Source organism: Leptonychotes weddellii, chromosome 11 (assembly GCF_054177405.1).
Source record: "Leptonychotes weddellii isolate Sample4059 chromosome 11, ASM5417740v2, whole genome shotgun sequence".
Classification (NCBI taxonomy): Eukaryota; Metazoa; Chordata; class Mammalia; order Carnivora; family Phocidae; genus Leptonychotes; species Leptonychotes weddellii.
This window is the reverse complement of record NC_138379.1, coordinates 3,837,653-3,861,920: the sequence shown is the minus strand read 5'-3', so window position 1 is coordinate 3,861,920 and position 24,268 is coordinate 3,837,653. Positions and strand designations below refer to the sequence as shown.

Below are 24,268 nucleotides of genomic sequence, written 5' to 3'. Positions count from 1 at the left end.
AACCTCAAAAAAATAAGGTGGTACAAATAAGTCCACATATATCAGTAATGACAAAAAGAATGCAAATGGCTGAAAGGAGCCTATTAAAAGATGTGGATTATTAGATTTGCTTTTTTTAAATCCAGTTCTAGTCAGATTACAGAGGACACACCTAAAATAAAATCACCGCATAGAACGTGTGTGCAGAAAGGGAAGAGAGGGTGCAGGCCTGCTAACACCAACCAGAGAAAACACGGGGTCGGGGCACCTGAGTGGCTCAGTCGTTAAGCGTCTGCCTTCAGCTCAGGTCATGGTCCCAGGGTCCTGGGATCGAGCCCCACATCGGGCTCCTTGCTCAGCGGGAAGCCTGCTTCTCCCTCTCCCACTCCCCCTGCTTGTGTTCCCTCTCTCACTGTCTCTCTCTCTGTCAAATAACAAATAAAATCTTTAAAAAAAAAAAAAAAAGAAAGAAAGAAAACACGGGGTCAACATAAACTTAAAAAACATGGGGGCAAGGAAAGAACTTAAGGCAAAAAGGAACAGGATACACAGGTATATTTAACAGTTGATGGAAGCATTCACCAAAAAGATACAACAACCGTGGATTTGAATGCCCTTTACTACAGACCCAATACATATCAACCAAAATGGAATTATAGGGGGAAAGTAGGCAAATCCACCAAGTGAGAGGTCTTAACAGACTTTTATCAAAAACAGATAAATCACACAACATCTAATGAACATTTAGCAGATTTAAGCAACAAAATTAACAAGCCTGACCTAATGCATAGTAAATACATCCAACACATAGAGAATATATGTCTTTAAAGTTAATATATTTTAAAAAATCAATTGAACATTAAGTCATAAAGGAAGTCTTCATTAATTTCAAAGCATTGATACCATATAGACCACATTATCTAACCACAGTGTAATCAAAGTAAAAAATTAACAATTAAAATGTAGTTTTAAACATATATCTACATACATATCTGGATACTGTGAAGTGCGCACCTGAACAACTCATGAGTGAAGAGAACATTACAAAGGCAATTTTAAAATATTTCAAGTGAATGACAACAAAAGCACCTCCTACCAACTCTTGCAGTTGCATTAAAAGCGTTGCTAAAGTTTTAAAGGCATTTCCTAAAAAATAAAAAAGAAGCACTAGCAGAAGAAGCTAGCAAGACAGGAGAGTAAAATAAAAGAGGTGTGCAGGAGAAATAGTAAAGAGCAAAACTTAATGTACCTCTGAAATAGGAGCCAGAAATCTAAGCAAGAAAATCCAGAAAATCAAAAGTCAATGCCCTGAAAAGACTGAGAAAATAGACAAACTTCCCGTGGGAAGGATCGAAAAAACGAAAAGGGACAAGCAACAACAGCAGAAACTTAAAAAAATGTACAAGGCTGTAACTACAGAGACAGAGACAATTTTTAAAACAACATAAGAATATATAAACAGGAATATACAAGTAGATTTCAAAACTTAGAGAATTCAACGATTTTCAAGAAAAATGCAAAATATCAACATGGAGTCCAGAATAAATAAAAACTTAGAAAAAGCTATAGCAATGAGAGAAAGTGACTGGGTAGCCTCTCTCCCCTTCTCCTACTCCAGCCCACAAATACACCCGGCCCTGATGGTTTTATGGGCAGAGGGTGATCAATCTTCAAAGAACAAACAAGGGCCACCCTACACAGACCTTCTCAGAGGCTTCACAGAAGAGGCTGGGGCGGGGGGAGGGAAGCCTGATAGTGCACTGTATTAGGCAATACAAAACACTGGTTTTGATACCACAACCAAATTTTAGACGTGTGAGAAAGGGAAATTGTAGATCTACCCCACTCCAGAAAAGATGCAAATTCCTAGGCAGAATATCAGAAAACCAGAACCAGATCTTGCAGTGTTTACAACAAGGTAAAATCCTGATCAATTTGGGTTCAATCCCTAGCGTACAAGGGTGGATTAACATTAGAAAATTTATTGTAATAGATCATAGTATAAGATTAAAAGAAGAAAACAGTGATCATTTCCGTAAGTGCAGGAAACAGACTTTGATAGAATTCACCATCATTTATAATAAGAATAAAACAGAATGCCAGTTTAGGAGCGGAAGGAAATGGAAGCAGAAGCAGCCTTTTGGCAGTAGCCACTTTCCCCGACTCTACAGTAGGAGCAATTCCAGCTGAGCACATGGGTGACTCCACTCAGGACGCCGTTCCCCAGCTTCCCACCTAGCTTGGTCTGAGCACAGGACGAGGTTCTGGCCGGCGGAGCGTGAGTGGAAGTGATTTGGGCAATTTCTGGTTATGCCTCGAAAGGTGAGAAGAGTGCCCGCACCCTCTGTTCTCTTCCTGGATGGCTGGAATGAAGATGAGGGTGGCAGCTGGGGAGGCGCCCCCCCCGGGTGGCAGAGCTGCTGACGGGGAGGCTGACACACTGAAGCCGAAGCCACCGCACAAGCCCTGGGATGACTGTAGTTCACAGTCTTTGTTCTACAGCATCTAAGCCCAGAATAGCTCTCAAAAATCTACAGCAAATATCTTATTTAGGGCAGGGCAAGGGAATGTTAGAAGTATTGCTAGGAAACCAGGAGCAAACGAGCTGGTGGCCCACATGGTAGAGGCTGTGGAAGAGACCCTCATAACACGATCAGGCAAGAAAAAGGAAAAGAGGATAAAGATGGGGAAAGATATCAATGGTCCTTGTTCGCAGACAGGTTGTTTAAGTACAAAAGTGAAGGAAGTCCACAGACGAATCATTGTAACTGAGAAGTGGGATCCGTGCATGGAGCAGGATCGAGAGCCCAGAACCAGACCCACACACAGACATCGAACCCTGACAGCCGACAGGAAACGCACTGCACATCACTGGGACTATATTTGTGTTTTGCAATAAACGGTGCCAGACAACTAGTTGTACATACGGGAAAAAAAATGAAATTAGATCCCTACCTAATGCTATTCATAAAAACCAATTCCAGGTGCATTAAGGCTACAAAGGAGAAAAGCAAACTTTAAAACTTTAGAACAAACTCTAACAGCACAACTATTTGGACTTGGGATATGGCTGGATTTCTTGAACAAAGACAAGTGACAATTTTGACTACATTAAATTTAAAACTTCTGTCCACCAGAAGTCACTGCTCACTGTAAGCCGTGTGTACTGAGCACCCAGTAGATACCAGATCTTGTGCACAGTCCTCATCTTCGCGAGAATTACAACTGTCCGTGCCCTTTGCTCGGGGTCAGAGTGCTGTCTGGGTTGAAAACGCATGTGTTGGGTCAGGACATACACCTTGGTCCCCAAGTGAACTCCCACTCCCTTTCTTACCACTTATGTGGACTTTCCCCTCTCTGCAAAATTGCTTTCCTCTCCGAAAAGGCCCACATGGCTCTGTTCAAGTTGGCAGCTGCAGGAGAGCTCGCAAAGCACTGTCCTCTGTGGTCTCGGGCTCCCACACTCGACAGACTCGGTGGAGACAGACCTCAGGGTTCCAAGTCTCGAATGGCAGAAAGTCGGACTGCCGGCTGGCTGATGAACCAATGTGGATGGTGATCGCTGAGAATACACTCCAAGTCCATGCTTTGTTACCACCACTGTACGCAGTCTATGTGTTCTTGTTCTAGGCATGTGTACTGTCCTCTTCCATTGTCTACTCCTACTGTTGCCTAGGAAACCACAGCCACCATGTGAGGTCTGGTGGCCCCTCTGTTGTCTGTGAAACAGCCCGAAGGAGCGTCACTCTGTTAAAGGTGCTGGCCTCGAGGCAGAGCTTCAGTGCTGGCAACATCTCAACGCTTTTTGGTAATCCTACTCTGCGACTTGACAAGAAGGTGAACATCCTGTCCAAGAATATACTCTGGACACAGACACACTGTATCCTAGAATTTTTAGAGTCTTAATGGGTTTGAAAAGGCTGATGATGACATGTATTCTGAACTTATTCTTAATTCATTGGCCATCCTGACAAATTCTTTAAAACACTTTAAAACATTGGTATTAAATATTTAAAACCTTTTTAGATGCATATTTGGGCCTGTAAAATATTTAAGGAAACCCCTCCAAGGCCAAAAAATAAAAGAGAAACAAAAATTCGAAGGAGTGAGCTGAAGCTGAAGCCCTCAGCCGTCTTCGGGCGTCTGCTGATCCCAACAACCAGAGGCTTTGGTTTTAGCTGTTGCACGGAGGAGGCGGGGGTGGGGGGGCAACATAGGGATGGCAAACACTTTTAAGAACATGTAGAGTAGGCCAGCCATTGCTCTAAGTGCTTTACATACATCAGCCCAAAGCCTAGGACATGCCCAGGCAGGGGGTCAGCTCCAGGAGCTACGCTTCAGGCTGAACAGTGGAACGTCTATACCCGGTGAATGAGCGCTCTTGGAAAACAGGTCCTGCAGAAGAAAAGGCAAGAAAATGCATCCATCTGGGCACTGGCTTGGGAGGAGGGGGCTCATTTGGGTTTGAGATCTGAACTCATACTGTGTGTCCTAAAAAAATGCCTTAGGAAAACTTTTAAGTTGTCCAAATTGGAACTGCCTCCAAGGCCAAGCAGAAGCACACACACTTTCTCTGTAGGAACGCACCCTCAGGTCAACCTCAGAATTCCCACATATAAAGTCCCAGCGATTATAATACAAAATACATGAGGTAACAAACCATAACGAGTGAAAAATCAAGAGAAGAAAACACCAGAATCAGACAAGCAAAGACTTTAAATATTAGAATTATGAGCTATTGAATATGAATTAAGTATTTAATATTTTTAAACATAAAAGAAGGAATCTAAGGTACAAGTAAGAAACAAGAGACTATACAAAATGATCACCCAGATTTGATCTTCTAGCCACAGGGTTCTGGTTAATTAATTATAATTAATTAACCTGTTGAATCAGAGACAAAAGGCCATTTGAAAAACCAATATTAGAGACTGCCCAATCTATGATTAAAATCTTGATTTAGATTTGATTAGGGTAAAAACAATGTGGATAAGGGGCGCCTGGGTGGCTCAGTTGGTTGAGCGACTGCCTTCAGCTCAGGTCATGATCTTGGAGTCTCGGGATCGAGTCCCGCATCGGGCTCCCTGCTCGGCGGGGAGTCTGCTTCTCCCTCTGACCCTCCCCCCTCTCATGTGCTCTCTCTCTCTCTCTCATTCTCTCTCTCAAATAAATAAATAAAATCTTTAAAAAAAAAAAAAAAAACAATGTGGATAAGATAACTGCTCCCAACAAGTCCCACCCAGTATCTCAGCAAAAACTGAATTGGAATGGATATTTAAAAAACTTTGCTTGGATTTGCTGACAAACACATTTCAGAACGAATTAAAACTGTCCCGGAAAACATCCACACTCGTAAAGCTGGTTCTTCCTCTAGGGAGTATGCTCATGACACAGGAAGGGACCTCTCTCCACTCCCTGAGAACACTCCTCCCTCCTCACTCTGCGAAGTTACTGCCCCGAGGTCTGGAATACCACACCTTATGTCACGGCCTACATAAAAAAATTCTGTTACAAAAGTGGCTTTCGCAATCAATGCTTTTATAAACTAATTATGAAGCAAATCATTGCTCACTGTATAAAAAAATGTATAAAAAATGTTAAGACAGTCCTACGTAGCTGCAGTGGAAAGATAGAAGGAAACTACGTGAAAAATCTTAAAAACTTCTTAAATAATAAATTTTCAATAAAAAAATTACAAAACACTTATCTACCTTTTTATTAATCTACATCAATACCATTTTAATTATATAGACTAATATTATCATTTAAAAATAACTCCCAACCTTTGCTGGCTAATGAAACCACAAGAAAAGGCTGAAGTCCACTATCTAAAGTTTCAAGGGTAACTGGGACAGGAACGAGCAAGGGTGGGGGAGCTCTGTCTGTAGGAGGGAGGGAGGCACACGGTTGCAGAGTGAAAACTCTCTCTACCACAGCGACAAGGCGGTAGATAATCCCCCCACCGAAAGCCTGAAAACCGAAGTCAATAGAACAGTTGCTTCGGGGGAGGAATCCAGAGAATGGGAAGAGAGGGAGCAAGGTGTTATGACTTCCCATTGTAATCTGCTATAGTCATTGATTTTTATGCATGTGCATGTATCACTGCGATTTTCAAAAAATACAAGAATGTGTTTTTCTCTTCGTTGATGGCCAATTAATAGTAGTCCCTCTTGACCTTTATCCTATCGATACTCTCAATACAGCAGGACAAATGTGCCCTAAGAAAACTATTACATCGCTTTAAGAGCACGACTTAGTTGTGGGGAGAGAAAGAGTAAAGACTACTGAGGGCTCTCCCTGGGGGTCAGGGCACGTGCTCATGGAGCAAGCGATGGACAGTCCACAACACCCGCTCCCTGCCGAAGCTCCCCAGCACGAGCCCCTGCACCACAGGCAGGGACACCAGCAGTCTGCCACTGAGAGACCCTGCGGCTGGCTCTGCTTGGGTGGGTGACTTTACCCACTCCTCAGCCTTTCCAAAAACAATCTTTCCGGAGATCACTGGTTTCTCAGCGATTGACTGATGTCAACAAACCACGAGAGACTGATCGGGATGCCGCCTGTGAATTTCTGGTGGAGGTCACATCCCCTTCCAGTGCTCACAATGCTCCAGGCCCCGGCTTCCCAGCGCGGAGCTTCGGAGGAAGCTAGATCGCTGGCCAGACGGCGACGTGAGGAGCGTGGCATCGGAGGTACAGGGTCCCGAAGTATGACATGAGGGCGGGAAGCCTCTTGTACCTGGCACACGACACTTCTCTTGAGCGGTGCCCGTGTCCCTCAGAGACAGTGCCTCCTTTCTCGGGACAGCACAGGACACACTGCACCTCCTTTTCCTTTGTTCCAATGCTGACCGAGCCCACCTGGGCAGCCAGCTCTTTCTCTGGTGCGTCAGTCGCCCATTGATCTGGAAAGCTGTTCTAGGCAGGAAGCTATTTCTTTGGCCTTCCATTGTGGGGTCATCAATAAGTGGAACCCTTCTTGGCGCCCCACCTTACTTCCGAGTCCTTAGGGGTTACCTCCCTCCATCCCCAGTGATTGTCTACCCCTCGTTCTAGGCTTCCCGGGTCATTTGGTCTCCGCGGTCCCCAAACAAGGTTGCAGCTTGGCAGCCCCATTGGACAGGACCTGCTCCCCTCCTGGCTCTGTCCACCCTACACACCACCACCTTGTCCTCCACCGCATCGGACGTCTCCATCTGGGCGGGTCACACGGTCCAGGCTTTTCCCTCTGTTCTCCTTCCTCCTCACCCAGAGCCGCGGGTTAGTGGTCTCATGGTGTGTCCAGCGTCCAGAGAGGTGTATGGCTCGCGTTCACAGACTAAACCACTGACAGCTCAAGTGTTTTCACACAGTCAACCCTAGATTTCAGCATTGCTTTTTTAAAAAAATGGATTTGTCTTTTCAGTGAACCAAGTTTCTCGGACTTCTGGATTTGGACCCACTCGTGCACCCCTAAGCCCCTGTCCCTTCAGTGGGGCTCTCAGTGATTCAGCAGGAGCTCTGCAACGGAAAAACCACGTGGAGACAGTGTTAGCCATCAGGATGAGGATGTGTGCCCCCTCCAACGTGTCACTTTAAAGCCAGGCAGGCCTTCGGGGCAGACACTGGGCAAAGCTGAGAGCCGGGCAGACGACACGAATAATGGAATGATGTCCACGTGTGGCAGGGCGGAAGGGGACGCCGGGGCCACCTCCCGCGTCAGCCACACTGTGTACCCCCTCCACCCCCCGACCGAGCCTCCTGCGGGCTGGCATCCCTGGGGGAGAATTTTTCTGAGACAATTCACTGTTGAGTGAACCAGTCCGCCAAACTTGTAAAAACTAGGATGTGGAAATGTCACAGTTAACGCCCCGCACGGGTGCGGCGCTTAGCAGCCGTCCGAGGGGCGGAGATGCAAACCCAAACCCAAGAAAGTCACACCACGTGAGGTGCAGGCGGGGTCCTTTACTAAGCCAGTCGGTCAAGAGGATCCCAAGAGACGCGAGCCAGGCTTGTGCGGAGGGCACGGCGTCTCGCTGCTCTGGCTGGCGGGGAGCCCGGACGCGGGGGCAGGTCTCAGCCGCAGCCTGTGTGTGGCGAGCCGCTGACGCTCGTCTGGACTGCGCCACTTACTGACTTCTAAACAACCTTATTTCTATTTAATAATGAAGGATTTGTGATTACTTACAATTTCAGACACTGGGATTTGGTACAGTTACATGGCTTTTTAGACTTTGTGTCCCATGAACTAAGAGTTACTCTATAAAGATTAAAAAAGAAAATATTCAGATCGTTACTCTTTAAAAGGAGAATTAGCTAAGCATCTGGTGTTTCTGAACAAATACTGAAAATCTCAGCACCAGGTAGTTATAGGTATTATTTATCAGTGCCTGATCATGAAAGGGAAGTGGCGTGCAGATTACAATATGATGGAACGAACCTGGCCAATCCCAACCTGTGTGCCCACAGATCCCGCGGGGGTGCAGAGCAGGACCCGGTGGCTGTCCCCTCCCCAGGAAGCCTTCTGGACGTTCTTCCCTTGATCTGTTTAAACCCCTGTTGTGTGGGGACCCTCACACCAAATAGCTCCTTTATTTCAACTTTTTTGTATTTTCCCAAATCTGAACACTAACGGATAGTATAACTTAAAAAATAGGCAAATCATCATTTTATATCGTTAGAGCCGTCCACGCTGCAGAGCTACCAGCAATATAAAGCAAGTTTCCAGTGGAGACCTCCCTCCTAACTGCTCTTGGGGATTAGCCCAGAGCCATCGTGAGGGGCATCAGAGGAGGAGAGACAAACGAGTCGTGGATGCTAAACATGAGGGGCAGCTGGGGTCTAAAACTCGGGGAAAGTTCCCGAGCACTGCTCTCCAATACTGCTCACGGAGGGAACCCCGAGCCCTAGTTCTGTGAGACGCTTACTACGCTAACGAAAGGAGGGACAGGTGCACAAAGACCGCGACGGTGGCAAGGCTCTGCTGGGTCGCAGGGACGCCGCTTGGTCTGGGGCTTCCTACAGAAACCGCAGGGTACGTGGCACACAGGTAACGTTTGCCAACAGGCTCCTGTCGCCACCCCAGAGTGCGGACGCACTCCTGCCACTTGTCCCGTGGTTCTAACGGACACGAATGCCCCGAAGACGGCGTGCTAGGCGAGCCCCTTGCCTGTACTCTGCGCACTCACACACTCAGCTACCTGGAGTCCGGACTGCGGGCATCGTAAGTCCTAGCTCAGCCCTTCATTGTCTGTGCCCTGCCGTGGGTTCCTCCTGCACGGGCAAGCTAGCCTCACCGTCCAGGCTTCTGTTTAGTGACACCCCTCCCTCCCACACACACTCAGTACCCGACTCACGGATGAGCTGCTAACTCTTAACTTCCGGAGATCCTCCCATTTTTAAGACAATGTCCTCCAACTATGTCACTGAATGCTGTATTAATTTATGATTCATCTAGTCTACTTTTCGCCTTTGTACCTAGCGGAGTGACAGCTTTCTGTCCCCATGGGTGCCCGGAGGTGGCAGATCTGGCCCGTGCACCTTGGAGCAGACATGGGCTTTCAGAGGAGCGCGTGTGGAAACCTGCTTCACTGCTCTTGTTCTCAGACTCTCAGACCTCCCCCCACAACGGGGCACAGGGTGGCCTGGCACTGACTGTCCAGAGGAACCAAAAATCTTTCCTTTAAAAAATGGGGTGGGGGCGCATGGAGACATTCCAGGGGTGACCTGCCATGATTGTGGGAGGACAGGGTACAGTTCAATGAATGTCCTGTATCAGGAAGATACCAATAGGCATTTCCTGAGAGATCATCAAGTGGTCAGGACTGTGATAAGAGCTTCAGGGGAAAATCAAAAAATATATGTGTAAAAATTTATAGTGCCAGTCCTGGAGGAATCCAGCAATTTGCGACATGAGATATATATATATATGATTGAAAAATTGGAGGACAGAAGATACTGTATAATCATAGCTGTCAAATTATTTGATACTGATTGGCAATGATACAAAATTCAGAAACGGTAGTTTAATATAGATGGAAGAAGTTAAACTACTTTCGAAGGAGCTATAACTTGACCTGTTAGGGCTGTTGAGACTTGCTATCCGCCACAACGGGGTTTCAGCTGAGGTAGTGGCAGGAGCGAGAGCGCCGTAGGGGCGGGAACTAAACCCGCGAAAATCCCACAGCTCTGAGGACACCTGTCCACCCTCTTATGCCAATCTGAAAATTAAGGAGTCAGGAGAGATCCTCACAATTCCGCCTCAGAAAAGCATGAGAAATAAACTGCACCACACGAGATATGGCCTCATCTTCATGAAAAAAATTTTCAGAGAAGCAGACTCTTGAATGTTCTTTATTATAACGCTCATTATGTTACCAAAAGTAATAGGATCAACGACATATCAGAATTCACATTAACACCTGACTGATGACAAGATGACGAAAGCCATGCAGAGTGACAGGACATGAATTTTTACTAAAAGGGCATTTTTATTAATATGATAAGCTAGTTAATAAGTTAGCCGTTTCACCACCCAACTGTGAAGAACGATGATGGGGTGAATGCACCCCTGAAGACTGCTGGCCAGGAGGCCCCAGCTGACCTGCTTCTACGTCACACACTAGGTTAGAAACGTTTGAGCCATAATGGGCCGACAGAGCTTCCTTTCTGATGCCTTCGGACCTGATCTGACCTTGTTATCTTGCGGAAGCCAAAAAGAAACCTAATGAAGCATCTAAAGAGGTGAGGAGGTAGAGCAAACTAGTCGCAGTTGGGAGCTCATACAGGATGAAGCAACAGCAAACAGGTTTCTGCATGCTCCCTTACCACGAATCATATATTGGTAGAGATTCCCGTTTACCATTAGTACTGTGGATGTTGAGATAAAAATCATCAGGGCTGATTCAGAGGAGTGACATCAAATCAAGGAATTCTTTGCAGCAAAAAAACACAAACACAAAGCTCACATTGTTCCTGGCACATCATTTATAAGAGAAAAATATTTTATGACCTGCATAGTTACATCAAAATAAAGAAAAATATGTGACTGAGAAAACCAAGTAGAGTCTGGGGACAAGGTGGAGGGACACAGCCGGTAAGCTCCCTCCTACTGCCCCTCCACCCCGAGAACGTGGATCAGCCATGCCACAGAGAAGCCTCAGGCTGCACCGGGACTAGATCTAGAAGTGGCTTATGCGGCTTCTGTTTTGTCCAGAAGTGGCAAGAGCCATGATGACAGGACTGAGTACACACCCTCCCTGATCCATCCCCAAGAGAGTGAAGCAAGGAGGATGGCTTCACACAACCCGATCCCATTAAATGAACTGAAAGTCATCGCCTGCTGAGGCACCGGGTGACAACCGCCGACAGACAAGTCACAGCAGCAGAGAACCACGCGAGCCACCGACACGCTCCGATGGCAGCACCAAGGGGAAGGCTTCGATCTCTGCCAAGGGGTTCGCTTGGCCTTTCGTGCGGCCCCCAGGCAGCCCTCCTCCCGCTCACTAACACCACAACCAGCACTGCAGGCCCCGGAGAGCACCAGAGCCCACAGCGGACAGTTCACAGACTGCCGGACCCGATGGGGATGTCTGACCACATTGGGCTGTGGCCCGAAACCCACGGAGGCAGAAACGGACTGATCTCCCTAATCAGCTCAAGGGCTCCACGAGCGGAAAGGGCTGCCCCGTCCACTGTTAGCACATGAATGTTAACTCAACAAGGAGTTCCAACCAGCTTGGTTAGTTTAATTAGTTACAATTACAGACGTGACTGTCAAATGGCAAGACAAGGCCCCCGCTAAGCGCAGCCCACGTGCACGTGGGGACCGTGAGCCTCGGCACCTGCCTCCGACCACGGGCTGACGCAGCAGGGGTGCTGAGTCAGGCAGAGGCGGCCCAGAAGGGCACACTAAGACCGTCGTCAATGTTGAGTGCCCGCCACACTGTTATTTATGTTGATGACCGCGAGAAAGAGATAGAGCATCTCAGTTTATCTCAGTTTAAACTGATGTGAGACCAAGACAGAGCTCTGGATGGCCGTGGGCCCCTGAAACACCAACACGGGACAGCAGACAACGAGGAAGCCTTTCCAGCAACAAACCAGACACACACAGCAACACGGTAGCTGCCACTGCTTAATGTAAAATACAGCGTTTAGAGGTCACGAAGGTCTACAGGTAAAGCTGATTTTATAACTTAAATAAAACCACCAAAGTACCCCCAAAGCCTCTTAAACGCTTCTATTAAGGTAAGTGACAACTGAGTGCTTCCAATCCTTACCCAGCCAAAGTTATTTTTGGTGGTCCTGGAAGAGCGGATCCCGAAGGGAAAGTAGACCCGTTGACTAGGGATGGGAAGGCTCCACTTTCAAGCTGTAGAAAGTCAAAGACAAGCATACTTTGAATTAGAACATGTTTCAAAAGTTCCGTCCAGTCAACCCCTAGGTCCAGACAAAAATGACTGGTTTTCTTCTGGAGGTTTAGGTCACAATGACTTTACGTCAGGCCCCGCCACCATGACGGTTCTCCTCACCCTGGAGTGGGCTCCAGCCCAGGCTTCTCCGCAGCGGGGGGGGGGAGGGGGGGGGCCAGCCCATTGTGTCCCAGACCCTCACAGCCACGCGTGCCGCGGGGAGAAAGCCCTGCCTGTGTGGACTGGGGGCAGGAGGGTAAGGACGCAGGGCCCGGCCAGCCACGTAGCTGTTGGGCGCTGGTCACAGACCCTGGAACGGACAGCCTTTTCATTTTTATTACTATAAATTGTGAGTTAAATTCAGTCACAAACTTCTGTACTCTGAAACTGTTCTTTAATTATGATGACATTCTTGGTATAAGAGCCCTGGACATCTGAAGTCTCGTCAACCATTAGTGTCTCATCTCGTCAAAAAAAATCTGTAGTCAGTTTCAACAAATCTAAAAGCCATGTCACAACCTCTGCCCCCTCCGTGTCCTTTGCTTTCCTGGCTCTTATTTATCTTTCTTTCTATTACTCGGTACCACGGTTCACAGACGATATTCCCAGGAAAAGGAAAGGGTAGCAAAGTCAGCAATGACCTTACTCTCTCCTTATGGGAAACTTGAAGAAATATAAAGTATTGCATAAATTTAGGTTTCGAGATGATTTGTATATATCACGCTTCAATACCCTATCCGTGTCCCTTCCTCCCCTGAACATTTGAAATTTAAAAGTAAGCTTTATATAGAAAGTACAGTCTTGGGGGATGCCTGGCCTGCTCAGCCGGAAGAGCATGTGACTCTTAATCTCAGGGTTGTGAGTTTGAGCCCCACGTTGGGTGTAGAGATTTCTTAAATAAGTAAAACTTTTTTTAAAAAAAAGTACAGTCTTGGAAAAAGAAACATTTTATTCATTCTATTCATTTTCTCTCTTCTGCCTCTTCTTGTGTGTCATCACTGCCTGTGGGGCTTGAAGATCCTAAGAAGCCACCCTGGGTCCACGCCCTTGCGCACAAAGCCCCGTCCCTCCAGGGAGCCTCACCCCAGGAGTCCCTCTCTTCCATCTGGGGCTCTGCCCTTCTCACTCAGTTTACAGGAGGGAAGTGTTCACAAGTTACTGAAACCGTCTCTTTCCTGTCACCCAGACACCTGTCAGGCCCATGTCCCCATTGGTGGTCCAAAGTTTGGCATTCTTTTGGAGAAAGGATTTCATAGTTCTCAGGATTGAGGCAATCCTTCGCATAAACCGGGGTACAATTTCTCCTTTCTCCCTTGCTTATTTAGCCCCAAAGTAAAGCAGAAAAAAAAGAGATGTGGCTTCAGTACGGCATAGGTAGTTAATCTAGAGCCACTTTATGCTGGAACCCATGACCTTCTTCAGCAAAGGCTGACCACATTGGAGCAAAGACGTAAACTCTCAGGCAGTCTTCTCAGTCACATCACCTGGGATCTTGCTAAAACGCAGACTCTGGATCAGTGAGTCTGGGGCAGGGCCTGAGGTCCTGCATTTCTATCAAGGTCCCAGATGATGCCCAGGCTCCCAGTCCATGCACCACACTGTGAGTAGTAAAGTGCTTAAAAAATATACAGAATTTGGGGGCACCTGGCTGGCTCAGCCAGTGGAGCATGCGACTCTTGATCTCATGGTTGTGAGTTCAAGTCCACGTTGGGTGCAGAGATTACTTAAAATCTCCCCTTTAAAAATACTTATACAGAATTGGGAGTTTGGCAAGGAAGCAGTAAATGCATGGCTGAAGGGATTGCCTCAAGATCCACCCTGGATAAGAAGTCAGGGGCAGCCAACTTGGGGATAAGAATAACACAGCCAAGAAAAGATGGGGAGGAGGCGGAGAGAAAGGAGGTTGTGGTCCAAAGGGGCACTTCTAGTGCACAACCTTAGCGGTGGGAGAGCAAGTCCAAAGTGTGCCTTCCCGGTTGGGGCTGACCCAGTGGGGAAAGGTCGGCCGGAGGAGTGGAGGGCAGCCAGGAGGCCGGAGGCTTGTGTGCAGGATCCATGAGACTTGGCCTCAGGTGCTCCTGGGACCACAGCTCAGGATCTCCTGCACGATCAATACTCTCTCCCCGTCCTGGCTAACAGATCATTTGAGAAATACTTATTTACTCACTCGACCAAACGTCTGTTTATGCCCGCTGCCTCACCCATCTCCTCTGGTCTCAAGGCCTTAAATGCCATCTACACCCTGGGGACTTCGTCCCTCCAGCCCAGACCTTCCTCACACCGACCTCTAGGCCCGCATGTCCCACTCCCGCATACCCTCGTCATTTGGCTGTCTCAGACGACTAGGGAACTAACTCCTAGTCTCCCTCACAAACTGTGCACCACCCTAGCTCTCTTGATGGAAACACCATCTTTCCATTTGTTCCGGCCGAAAACCTTGGGGCATCCCACATCCAGCCCGTCATAAGCCATGTTGTCAGCCTGCAGGGGATCCGGACAAGACGTTTCTGCCCCCCCTGCCCCCCGACCCCCGCCTGGTCTGAGCCGCCATCTCTCCCCTGGCACTATGGGTAGGTTCCCCTGTGCCCACCTGGCCCCCTCCTTCCCCAGCCCTGTGCTTCCTCATCTTCCATTTCCTTCTGCTACCTTCCTCTTGCTCACTCCGTCCCCTCCCCTCTGGCCTCCTCCTTGCTGTCTTGACAGCAGGCTGACCCTGTGTTCTGCTGTTCTGCTTGCCTGGAATGTTCTTCCATGTGATAGTCACACAGCTCACCGTCTCCTCTCAAGATTTGCCTCAACTGTCACCTTCTCAACGGAGCCAACTGTGACTGGCATCCTGCCTTCCTCCCCACGGAACCTCTGTACCCTATGCCCATCCTCTGCTCTCCTAGCATACAATATAGTTTATTTACTAGATTTGCCTGTATTGTCTGTCTCCCACACTAAAATGTAAGCCACAGGGGGCAGAGTCACATGTTTCCTTTTGCTTTTGTTTGGGGGGATCACTGATGTGGTCCAAGTGCTCAGACCAGCGCCGGCCCTACTGAATGAAAGTCACTCTGTGTGACTGTCCTATACATGCCAGGCTTCATTCCAGGTCTCAGTTCACAGAGACAAACTAGACTCACAAGATCTCTACTCCTGTGAACCTGGCGTACCTGTGGGTAGACACAGACAAATGAACAAACCAAAAGACGCAAGACCAGGACAGTGCCGGGCAGAGAATCAGGTGCCGTGACAGTGACTGTCAACCCCAGGGAGTCTTGAAAGGCTCTTCTGGGGAGGTGACATTTTATATCAAGACTTAGAGAAAAGAACACATTTGTCTTATATTTAGTATATGCATATTATGGTGCAATCATAACAGCATTTTAAACTCTAAAAAAGCATTTCCATTCCACCAAGGAAGGTGAGGAATGTTCCACACCAAATGGGTGGTGTGTCCTGGTGGATGGACAGCAGGGCCACAAAGGACAAGTTCAGCAAATGGGGCAGAAGGATGGTCTGGAGGCTGTCGGAGAGGGCAAGCAAGACAGCCCCACAGGGCTGGCCCAGAACCGTGTCTTGAACCCATGCCATTCCCTCCCGACCCCCAGTGTCTGACACAGCGCTGGAGGCACTGAATACTTATAAAGCTTTCACTGTTGATTTGAAAAAAAAAAAAGAAGATAAATTTTGTTTCCTGAGTAGTTCCAACTTCAACAATTGAAATTTTAAGAGAAAATAGTGCCCAGTTGTATTTTTTTTTTTTTATTAAAACAATGACTCACTTGTTGTGTAATGAGATTTAATTTTGCTGGTACTGGCAAAAATCTTCCTACTAAAGTAGTCATTGGTTTAGGAACATCTGTAAGGAAGACAATTAAAATTAATTGATAACATATATTGTTCCTTTTCTACTTGCACATGGACAAAGTACAAAAATGATCATGGATTTATCATATGCAAAATCATTTAAACTTATCTTGATCCTATTTGTTTTTTTATCCTGTAAAACCTTTTGAGTCAATGTATTATTATTATTTTTAATTATTATACCCTTTTTCTTGGTCCTAAAGCTGCTTAACTTAAGCTTCCAGGGATAGTCTACTATACTGTAAACAAAACAAAACAAAACAAAACAAAACTGTTGCTAGTGCCCAGGCTCCCAAGCTGTGGCTATGTGCCAAGGTGCCTTCAGGTGCCACAGCAAACCCACCAGGCAGTCCCTGGATATGTCACACTTTCAAGGAAAGCACAGCGACATCTGTTGGACACCACATGAACTACTTTCGATTTATGTGTATTCTTTTTTTCCAAATGGTTACTAACTTGCTAGGATATAAATACTTATTAGGCTGTTTGGACCAAACTATTTAACTACTGGAACTGATCGGTATTTCTTTGGTCTAAGGGTGCTGTGAAAAACATTCCTGAGACACCACAGGCCTTGCAAACCTCAGTGCTCATAAGTAAAGGCAGAGGGAGAAATGTGTCTTAGTGTCTTGAATCACCTACCAGCTAAACACATTTCCTGCTCCGGGTTTATGCATCCTTTGAGTGATGTTACCTTGAGTCTTTGGTAACAGGATGCATTTCTCTTATGCTGGTATTTCACAGGTACATGGTGAGGGGGTTATGAATATATGACAAGGAAGTAGATTTGGAGAACATTATATAAACCCTTTCCTTTTGTGGACCTAAAGGCATTAGGATTTTGTCATGTTCCAGAAGGAAGGGAATTAGGAAAGAAGCTCTCCCTGCTTGTGCAGAGGATCAGATACCACTCTGACTTACAGGAAATGGAGCCAGATGATCCGTGGTGGGTATGGACAAAGGGCTTCTGGAAGACAAAACTCCAGCCCCGATTCCGTATCACAGAAAAGCAAATGTCTTAAAGGCATTTTATCTGTCCCTAAATAAAGAGACTATCAGGATGGAATAGGAATTACAATGTTTCTTTTAGCCCTGAACTCTGAAGTACCACTGAAATGACATCTGTATTTAATACTGATCTAAATTATTGGCAAGTACAGCATGGGGAACATAAGTCAATAACATTGTATCAACTTTGTGTAGCAACAGATGGTAACTAGACTTACTATGTCCATCAGTTCCCAATGTATACAAACCTCAAATCACTGTTGTACAAATGAGACTAATATAATGTGGTAGATTAATTATACTTCAACAAAAAAATAAAACAAAAATAAATAAATCATTGGCAAGTTCAGCAAAACATCTGATAATTAAAATATTCTGATTAACTCAAGATTTAGAATAACATGATTATGTATATAATCCACATAGAGATGCCTAGTTTTCAAGAATTAGGGTCTAACTTTTGTAAACACAATCCTAAAACTATGTCATTATTCTATCTTTAATCATTTATAAGTAATTTGAGGATAATTAAGTACTTATAGGTCATTTATTATTATTATGCCAGTTTAAAGATGTTTCTGAGAGAATGGCAGAGAAAAATCAGCATTTGATATATTTCAAAACTCATGTTGATTAAAGCACAGTCATAGTTCTCACTGATTACATGAAAATGCTTCCATTAAAATGTATACAGTCTAAACCACACCTGAACTGTCAACCCCCTACCCAATCTGGGAAAGGCTGATGTTTCAACCCAGCCCCCTCTCGGCACACCCACTTGCTGGTAGCAGCAATGGCCTGTTAGGATCACAAGCTCTCTGCAGCTAGCCGAAGTGGAGGATAACTCTCCAAAAACACAATGTACGTAAGTTAGTCTATAAAGATTTTTGTTTCTATTCTTAGTTCACTCATAAGGGCTAATAGGTTTGCCAAATTGCCTATTTAATAACCTAACTGCCTATTTTACTTTTACTCTATATACAAAGCCAAACATATTCACTTACCAACTTACATATATGACATAATTTTTTTATTATTGTACTCTGTACCTGACTGTAGATAATTATTTTGGTCTTGATACTGAGGAACCAAATGAAGTGCTTTTAGTTCTCTTGTGCCAGAATTGTCTATACACAGCATTTGTGTACCCCCTTTCAACTGACATATCACCTAAAATGAAAAATAATGATCAGGTTTCATTTTTAAAAGATATCCAGTAATATGAACCTAAATCAACTTATATCTGAGAAAGTAACTTTAATCCAGAATTTCAGTTTTAATGGAAAATGGCAAGCTAAAGATCTGTTCTTGATTTCTTACGCTACAATCCCTCAGTGTTTTGTGAGATGTGCTCCGTGTGTGAGTGCAAGTTCCTGCTCATGCCTTCCTCCACAGGTGTCTGCCCATGGAGGTTTAGGGTAAGGATCAGGTGACTATGCACCGAGCTTCCTTCCCCATCCTTACACTCCACTGTCTGCGTGAATGAAGAGTGTGGTGATCTGCCCAACCCCAGCCCCATTAGATCCAGTTAACTGTAAGAAAGACTTCATCCCCGACTTCATCTCTGGAGCTGATCAGATACTTAGAATAATCTTATATTTTATGAGTTATTCTATCCTGCTACACACACATACTATTATTTTACATGTGGGGTTTTTTTTAAATGTCCATTTATTTTATTTCCTACAAGTACAGTTCAGAAAGGTTAATCCAAGAACTAGAAGATTCTAAGAAGCCATGTCAGTCTTCTTGGGCCTGACTGGCAATCTCAGATCACCTCGTTGGATTCTGACCATAAATGATTCCTCAGTGAGCCAGGTGAGTCCGTCAGTCAAAGACACAAGTCAAGCGAAGCATAGATGGATGGAGCCCCTCACTGGCTGCAGTCCCGTCCAGGGCAATGCAGTGTGAATGTGAAGGCAAGAAAAATCATGGTTTCGGCCCCCACACAGCTTTTAATTCTGATGGTAAAACCACAGATACCCAGAGAAGCTGTGGTTTCTGACTTTAGGTTGCCTTTGGGTTTCCCAGACAGGAAACCCCAAATAAGCACAAAGGATCGATGTTAGCAGAATAACACCCGCAGAGCCTACGTTAACAAAGTGTGATCACTGGGTCAAACCTTTACATCACCCTGACATTGGATAAGAGGCCAGTATTCATGTTTGGTTGGAATTTTATTTGTATTCAGAGGACAAAGTTATAGCCCCCCCCCAACACACACAGAGGTGCACAAAACGGATAAAGAGTGGGTTCTCCTGGGCTCTGCCGTGCCCCCCAGGACCTCGTGCATGCTACTCGGTAGTCTGGTGTAACTAGAAGAGTTCCTACCCTGCTCACCTGGTCCAGGCATCCTGCACAAGCTCAGCTCTCAGAACCCACGTGCCTGAGCAGGACCACAGACAGACAGGCAGATACTGGTGTGGTCCTGCCATAGGTAAGCCAAAGTTCATGATGAGCTCATTTTCCAGTTATTTCCTAGTTAAAGTATGTGCCTTAGAGCTTAGGCCACCTTTCTTGGAATAAAGAGCTGCCAGGGAAAAGGCAGTCTCTGGTTCTTTGGACTATTTGCTAGAACAGTTGGGGCCCAATTCTCTGGCTCTCCTCCTTCCCTGTCCTCACCACACTCAGACCTGGAGTCCCAGATGCACCACTTCCAAGCAGACCATGTATGACTCTCTCTCTCTCTTTTCTCATGCATGAAATGTAGATAAAAATATGCCTAGCCTACAGCAGTCACAGGAGGATTAAATGAAAGTACGAACATGTCAAACTATCACATGAACCACACATGTTATGAACTATGTCATGCGAGTGTCACTTGCTATTATTAGGAATTTGGAAGTATTAGGTATTTGAATTTGGTGTTATTAGGAAGGGAAAGAGCCACAGAAGCAGAGCTCCCTCTACCCGCCCCACCTGCCAAACCACACAGCTCTGCAGGCTGCCCCAGCCCTGGGCCCACCCCAGGTCTGCACTGCCCAAGGGGACTTGCGCTTACCCTCCTTAGCAAGGACAGCAATGTCCTCATCTTTGTTTGGTTTGCTAAGACCCAGGAAATGGTAATCTCAGACGTGAACAGAGCATTAGAGAGGTTCTCACTACGTCCCTCTTTTGATAGATGAGGCAACCAAAAATGTGGATTCAATAAGTAAGAAGAATGGGGCGCCTGGGTGGCTCGGTCGTTAAGCGTCTGCCTTCGGCTCAGGTCATGATCCCAGGGTCCTGGGATCGAGTCCCGCATCGGGCTCCCTGCTCCTCGGGAAGCCTGCTTCTCCCTCTCCCACTCTCCCTGCTTGTGTTCCCTCTCTCACTGTGTCTCTCTCTGTCAAATAAATAAAAGCTTTAAAAAAAAAAGAATGAAAAACAGTGACTGAAATCAACGATTCCTATTGAATTAGCAATGATCAGAATCAAACATTTAAGATAATGTCAGACACATTTCCTTTGGCATCATTACCATTGGGTTAGAGTCTTTTTTGTGAGAGTGGTCAGAGGCGTCCTCTGCTTCTTGTGATGAGGGGAACTTGCAACAGGATTCTGGACCAAGAGGGTTCTGAAAAGTTGCTTCCTCGGGATTGTTACTTACAACTGTACCACCTGCCTCCTTTATTTCCACCTAAAAAAAGCAATTGTTATTTTAGAAACCACACTGTGGACACTGGGTTTCACAGTTGCATTCTATAGAAAATTCTCTGTAGAAGTTATGTTTTAAGTAAAGAGCCCCCTTACCTTTACTTCTCTCCCTCACTATCATTTTCCCTATGGGGGGCAACAAGGAGGGGTGATAAGTCATCTGATCAGCCTCGCTGGGGAGGAAGGACACTGAGGACCAAAACCATCTGCCCACAAAGTATGGAGGTGTGATTTCAATGTGGTGCTCATGCTGTTTCAAACACACGGCATAAGGAACTGAGAAGATGCCCCCACTGGCCCGGTGCCCCTCGAGGGGCTCAACAGCCCCCCCCACTCTACAGGGGCTGGCAGCCTTGGGGGTGCCTTCCTTAAAATGGCCTCAGATACTGACCCTTTCTCACCGTTCTTAGAGCATGCTCATTAAGTTGTATGAAATATTCCAGTTGATTTGGTTTTTTCTCAAGAAGCCTCCAATCCTTGCTGACGTATCAGATGTAATATTGACCATGTATTTATGGCAAAACTCAAATTACATAATAGCACTCTCCTGACTGCGCGGCAGGACGGTAAGTGAGGGCACAGGGAGTGGCCAGCGTCGTCTCTAAGCGATCTTCTGCAACATCTGCCATCTCAGGGACACACAGCAAGATCACCAGAGAGAGGGCGAAATGCCAACGGTACTACTGAAAAGCAACGGAATTTAAAAACTAAAAAGACTCAATGGTTAAAATTAAGATTCAAGTGTTCCCAAATCGTGAGGATCCTTTCTAAAATTTGCTAATGTGAGGAGGATTGGGATGGCATCGGCCGCGCCCTCCTGAACATTCACCTGTCCAGAGTGCCCATTGCAGAATACAGGGGAGCCTCCCCAAAGGCCAGGAGGCAGGTCCTAGAGTCTTTCCAAGAAGACGGTGATTCTAGGGTAACGTTCTGAAGACCTCATATAAAATCACAGCACAGATAATGATCTTTCTAGGTGTGGCTGTGGATGCAAACTTGGAGATGTCGAACGGTGAAATCAGTGACCCACACGGATAAAAATTCCTGGCAGGTTCCTTAGCACAGCAGACTGGCATGAAGGTATAAATCTTTAAAAAGAGGAAGGTTTAGCTGTATTTCAAGTTATGGCTTTATTTTGATAATTCACATTTGATAGAAAGAGAAAATTTTAAATTTTCTTCTGCTTTCTGCTTTGAGGAACTTGCCAGGCAGGTAGGTGCCATCAGAGTTTAGATTTAATTCACCACCTTGTAATTAACAAGTACTTATACAGTAAATGTATCAACTCCTCAGCCGCATGCAACTATGATCTGAACTACTTATACTCAGTAAAGTCCCATTTTTACTGAAGAGATATAAAGAAAGGTCAATGTGGGAATGAATTTCTAGAAAAAGGAAATTAGCAATTCATCCTCAGTATTTGCTAAAAAAAATAATCCCATTCTGTTTAAATGATAAACATGTTCATACTGTATCTTTTTCATTTTACTAGTTAACTAGAAAATAGGAAATAAATTTTTTTTAAAAAGCAAAGAAATATCATCCAAATAGCCTCTCCTTTATTTTGTCAAACCTACATTTTGTTAAAATTGGATTACATTAAAAGGGAATTTATGATTTTGACATGAGCTAGTTCCATTCCTGTTCTGGTGAATTCTCACTGAGTCCACTTTGTACAGGAAGGTAGCCGGACTAGAGGCCTAACAGGCAAAAGGTGCCAGGAACCCAAGTTTGGTCTGGAAGCAGAATGGAGTGGCTGACATTTCAAGCCAACTGAACAAGATTCAAGGAAGACCTCTACCGTAGGTGAAGGCTGTTAGGACTTGGGTGAGCTCTAGGGTTCCTCTATGTAAGCTGAGAGGGTGGTGGAAGCCCAGCCTCTCCTCCCCATCTTTCCTTAACACTAAGGAGCAGTGACTGCACTGAGGGAAAACCAGAAAGGCAGACATCCAAGCCCCTGCTGCTACGGCTCATGATACAGGCAGTCAGGCTACAGTCGTCCCAACACCAACTCCGGAGAGCTCCCAGATGCTTCACTTTACTTACTACCGTGATTTAAGGGCTGAGTGAGCGAGTTTTTCAAACTAGATCCTCTTAGGGGGCCAGTACCCATTTCTTTGGGATCCTTTGTTTCCTTTGAAAATTGATTTGTTTCGTTTTGGCAAGAACAAAGCAGAAAATCACCAGTGGTGACAGCAAAAGAGGGTAGTTAGCAGAGAATTAGCAGGAATTAGTGTAGACTGATTTATATTACATATGCTTGAGGAACAATGCTGTATTAGCAGAGAGAAGCTCTCACATCTTGATTTCATGATTACATGAAAACCATCACACTGCACTTTCTCCCCAGACGCTAGTGCCTCTAACATAAACAGGGCTTCTTTCCTAAAGCCAGTGAGGGACAGCAAGAGGGGCCGCACACTTCCCCGCTCTTGTCCTCTTCTGCTGTATGCTCTCTGCAGCCTTAGGCCACTTTGAACCAGTGCCCAGGGAGCTTACAGAGGGAGATGCTCAGTTGGAACCAGTGAATCCAACCGGGGATGCTAGTGACCCCGGGAAAATGCTTGTGAGGGAAAACTTGGCCCGGGCCAGTGGTCTCACTTCTCTATTTCCGAGGGGGTGGCGGAGGTCCCGCGCCCGTTCCCCACATGGATCTTACTGGAATCACCCGGACACCGGGGTGGGCGGCTCCTTCCCTGGCCCAGGCGCCCAGGGGCACGACAGCAGGACTCCTGTGCGGGGCCAGCAGGGAGGACAGGAAGTGCACGTTGTAGGCCTGCGGCTGCGGGGCAACAGGCAGCGCGGCGTCCTCCAGGGGGCTGAGCTCGGGGAGACTGGGGTACTCTGGGAGCATCTCCTCATCGTCGTTGTCGTCCACCACGAGCTCCACTTTGACCTGACTCTCACAGTCCACGTGAAGCGGGGGGTTGAACGCGTGCAGGAGGGGCTCCTTGGGGTCCGCGGAGCTCAGATACGCGTCTTTAAACACGTGGAACTCGTCCTCCTCGTGCTTCACCACCACGGGGGTTTTCAGGGTAAGGTTTTCAGGAAAAAACGGACTCTCTGCACTGAAAAGGTCTGTCACGATCTCCTCCTCGGGACTGGACATCCCGCCAAGCAGAGGGGCCTCTTCCATGTCCACTGAGGGGACCTCGGGCCGGGCATCGCCACGCACCCCTCGCTACGCGGATTCCGGCTGGGAGCCGAGCACCTGCAATGACGTGGCCAGGTGAGGCGGGCACGGCTCCGCCCCGCCTGGGCTCCCTAGCGGGTCCTCCGCACCAGAGGGGCCGACCGGGGCGGGGGTCCTCCGTTCCCGAGGGGCCGACCGGGGCGGGGGTCCCTCCGTTCCCGAGGGGCCGACGGGAAAGGGGTCCCTCCGCGCCCGAGGGGCCGACC

The 24,268-nt window shown here is 46.6% G+C and overlaps 1 protein-coding gene across 1 annotated transcript in view; it reads right to left on the bottom strand.

Annotated features, from left to right (window-relative positions):
• Positions 1-24,268, bottom strand: part of TESMIN (testis expressed metallothionein like protein) — a 41,140-nt gene that overhangs the window by 14,904 nt on the left and 1,968 nt on the right. Inside the window, exons 2-6 of the mRNA XM_081797653.1 lie at positions 23,529-24,080; positions 20,694-20,852; positions 18,283-18,403; positions 16,141-16,217; positions 12,239-12,330 (exon numbers count right to left, since the gene is read on the bottom strand). Of these exons, the coding sequence (XP_081653779.1) occupies positions 12,239-12,330; positions 16,141-16,217; positions 18,283-18,403; positions 20,694-20,852; positions 23,529-24,005 (926 nt within the window). The 5' untranslated portion in view covers positions 24,006-24,080. The remainder of the gene's footprint in view (positions 1-12,238; positions 12,331-16,140; positions 16,218-18,282; positions 18,404-20,693; positions 20,853-23,528; positions 24,081-24,268) is intronic.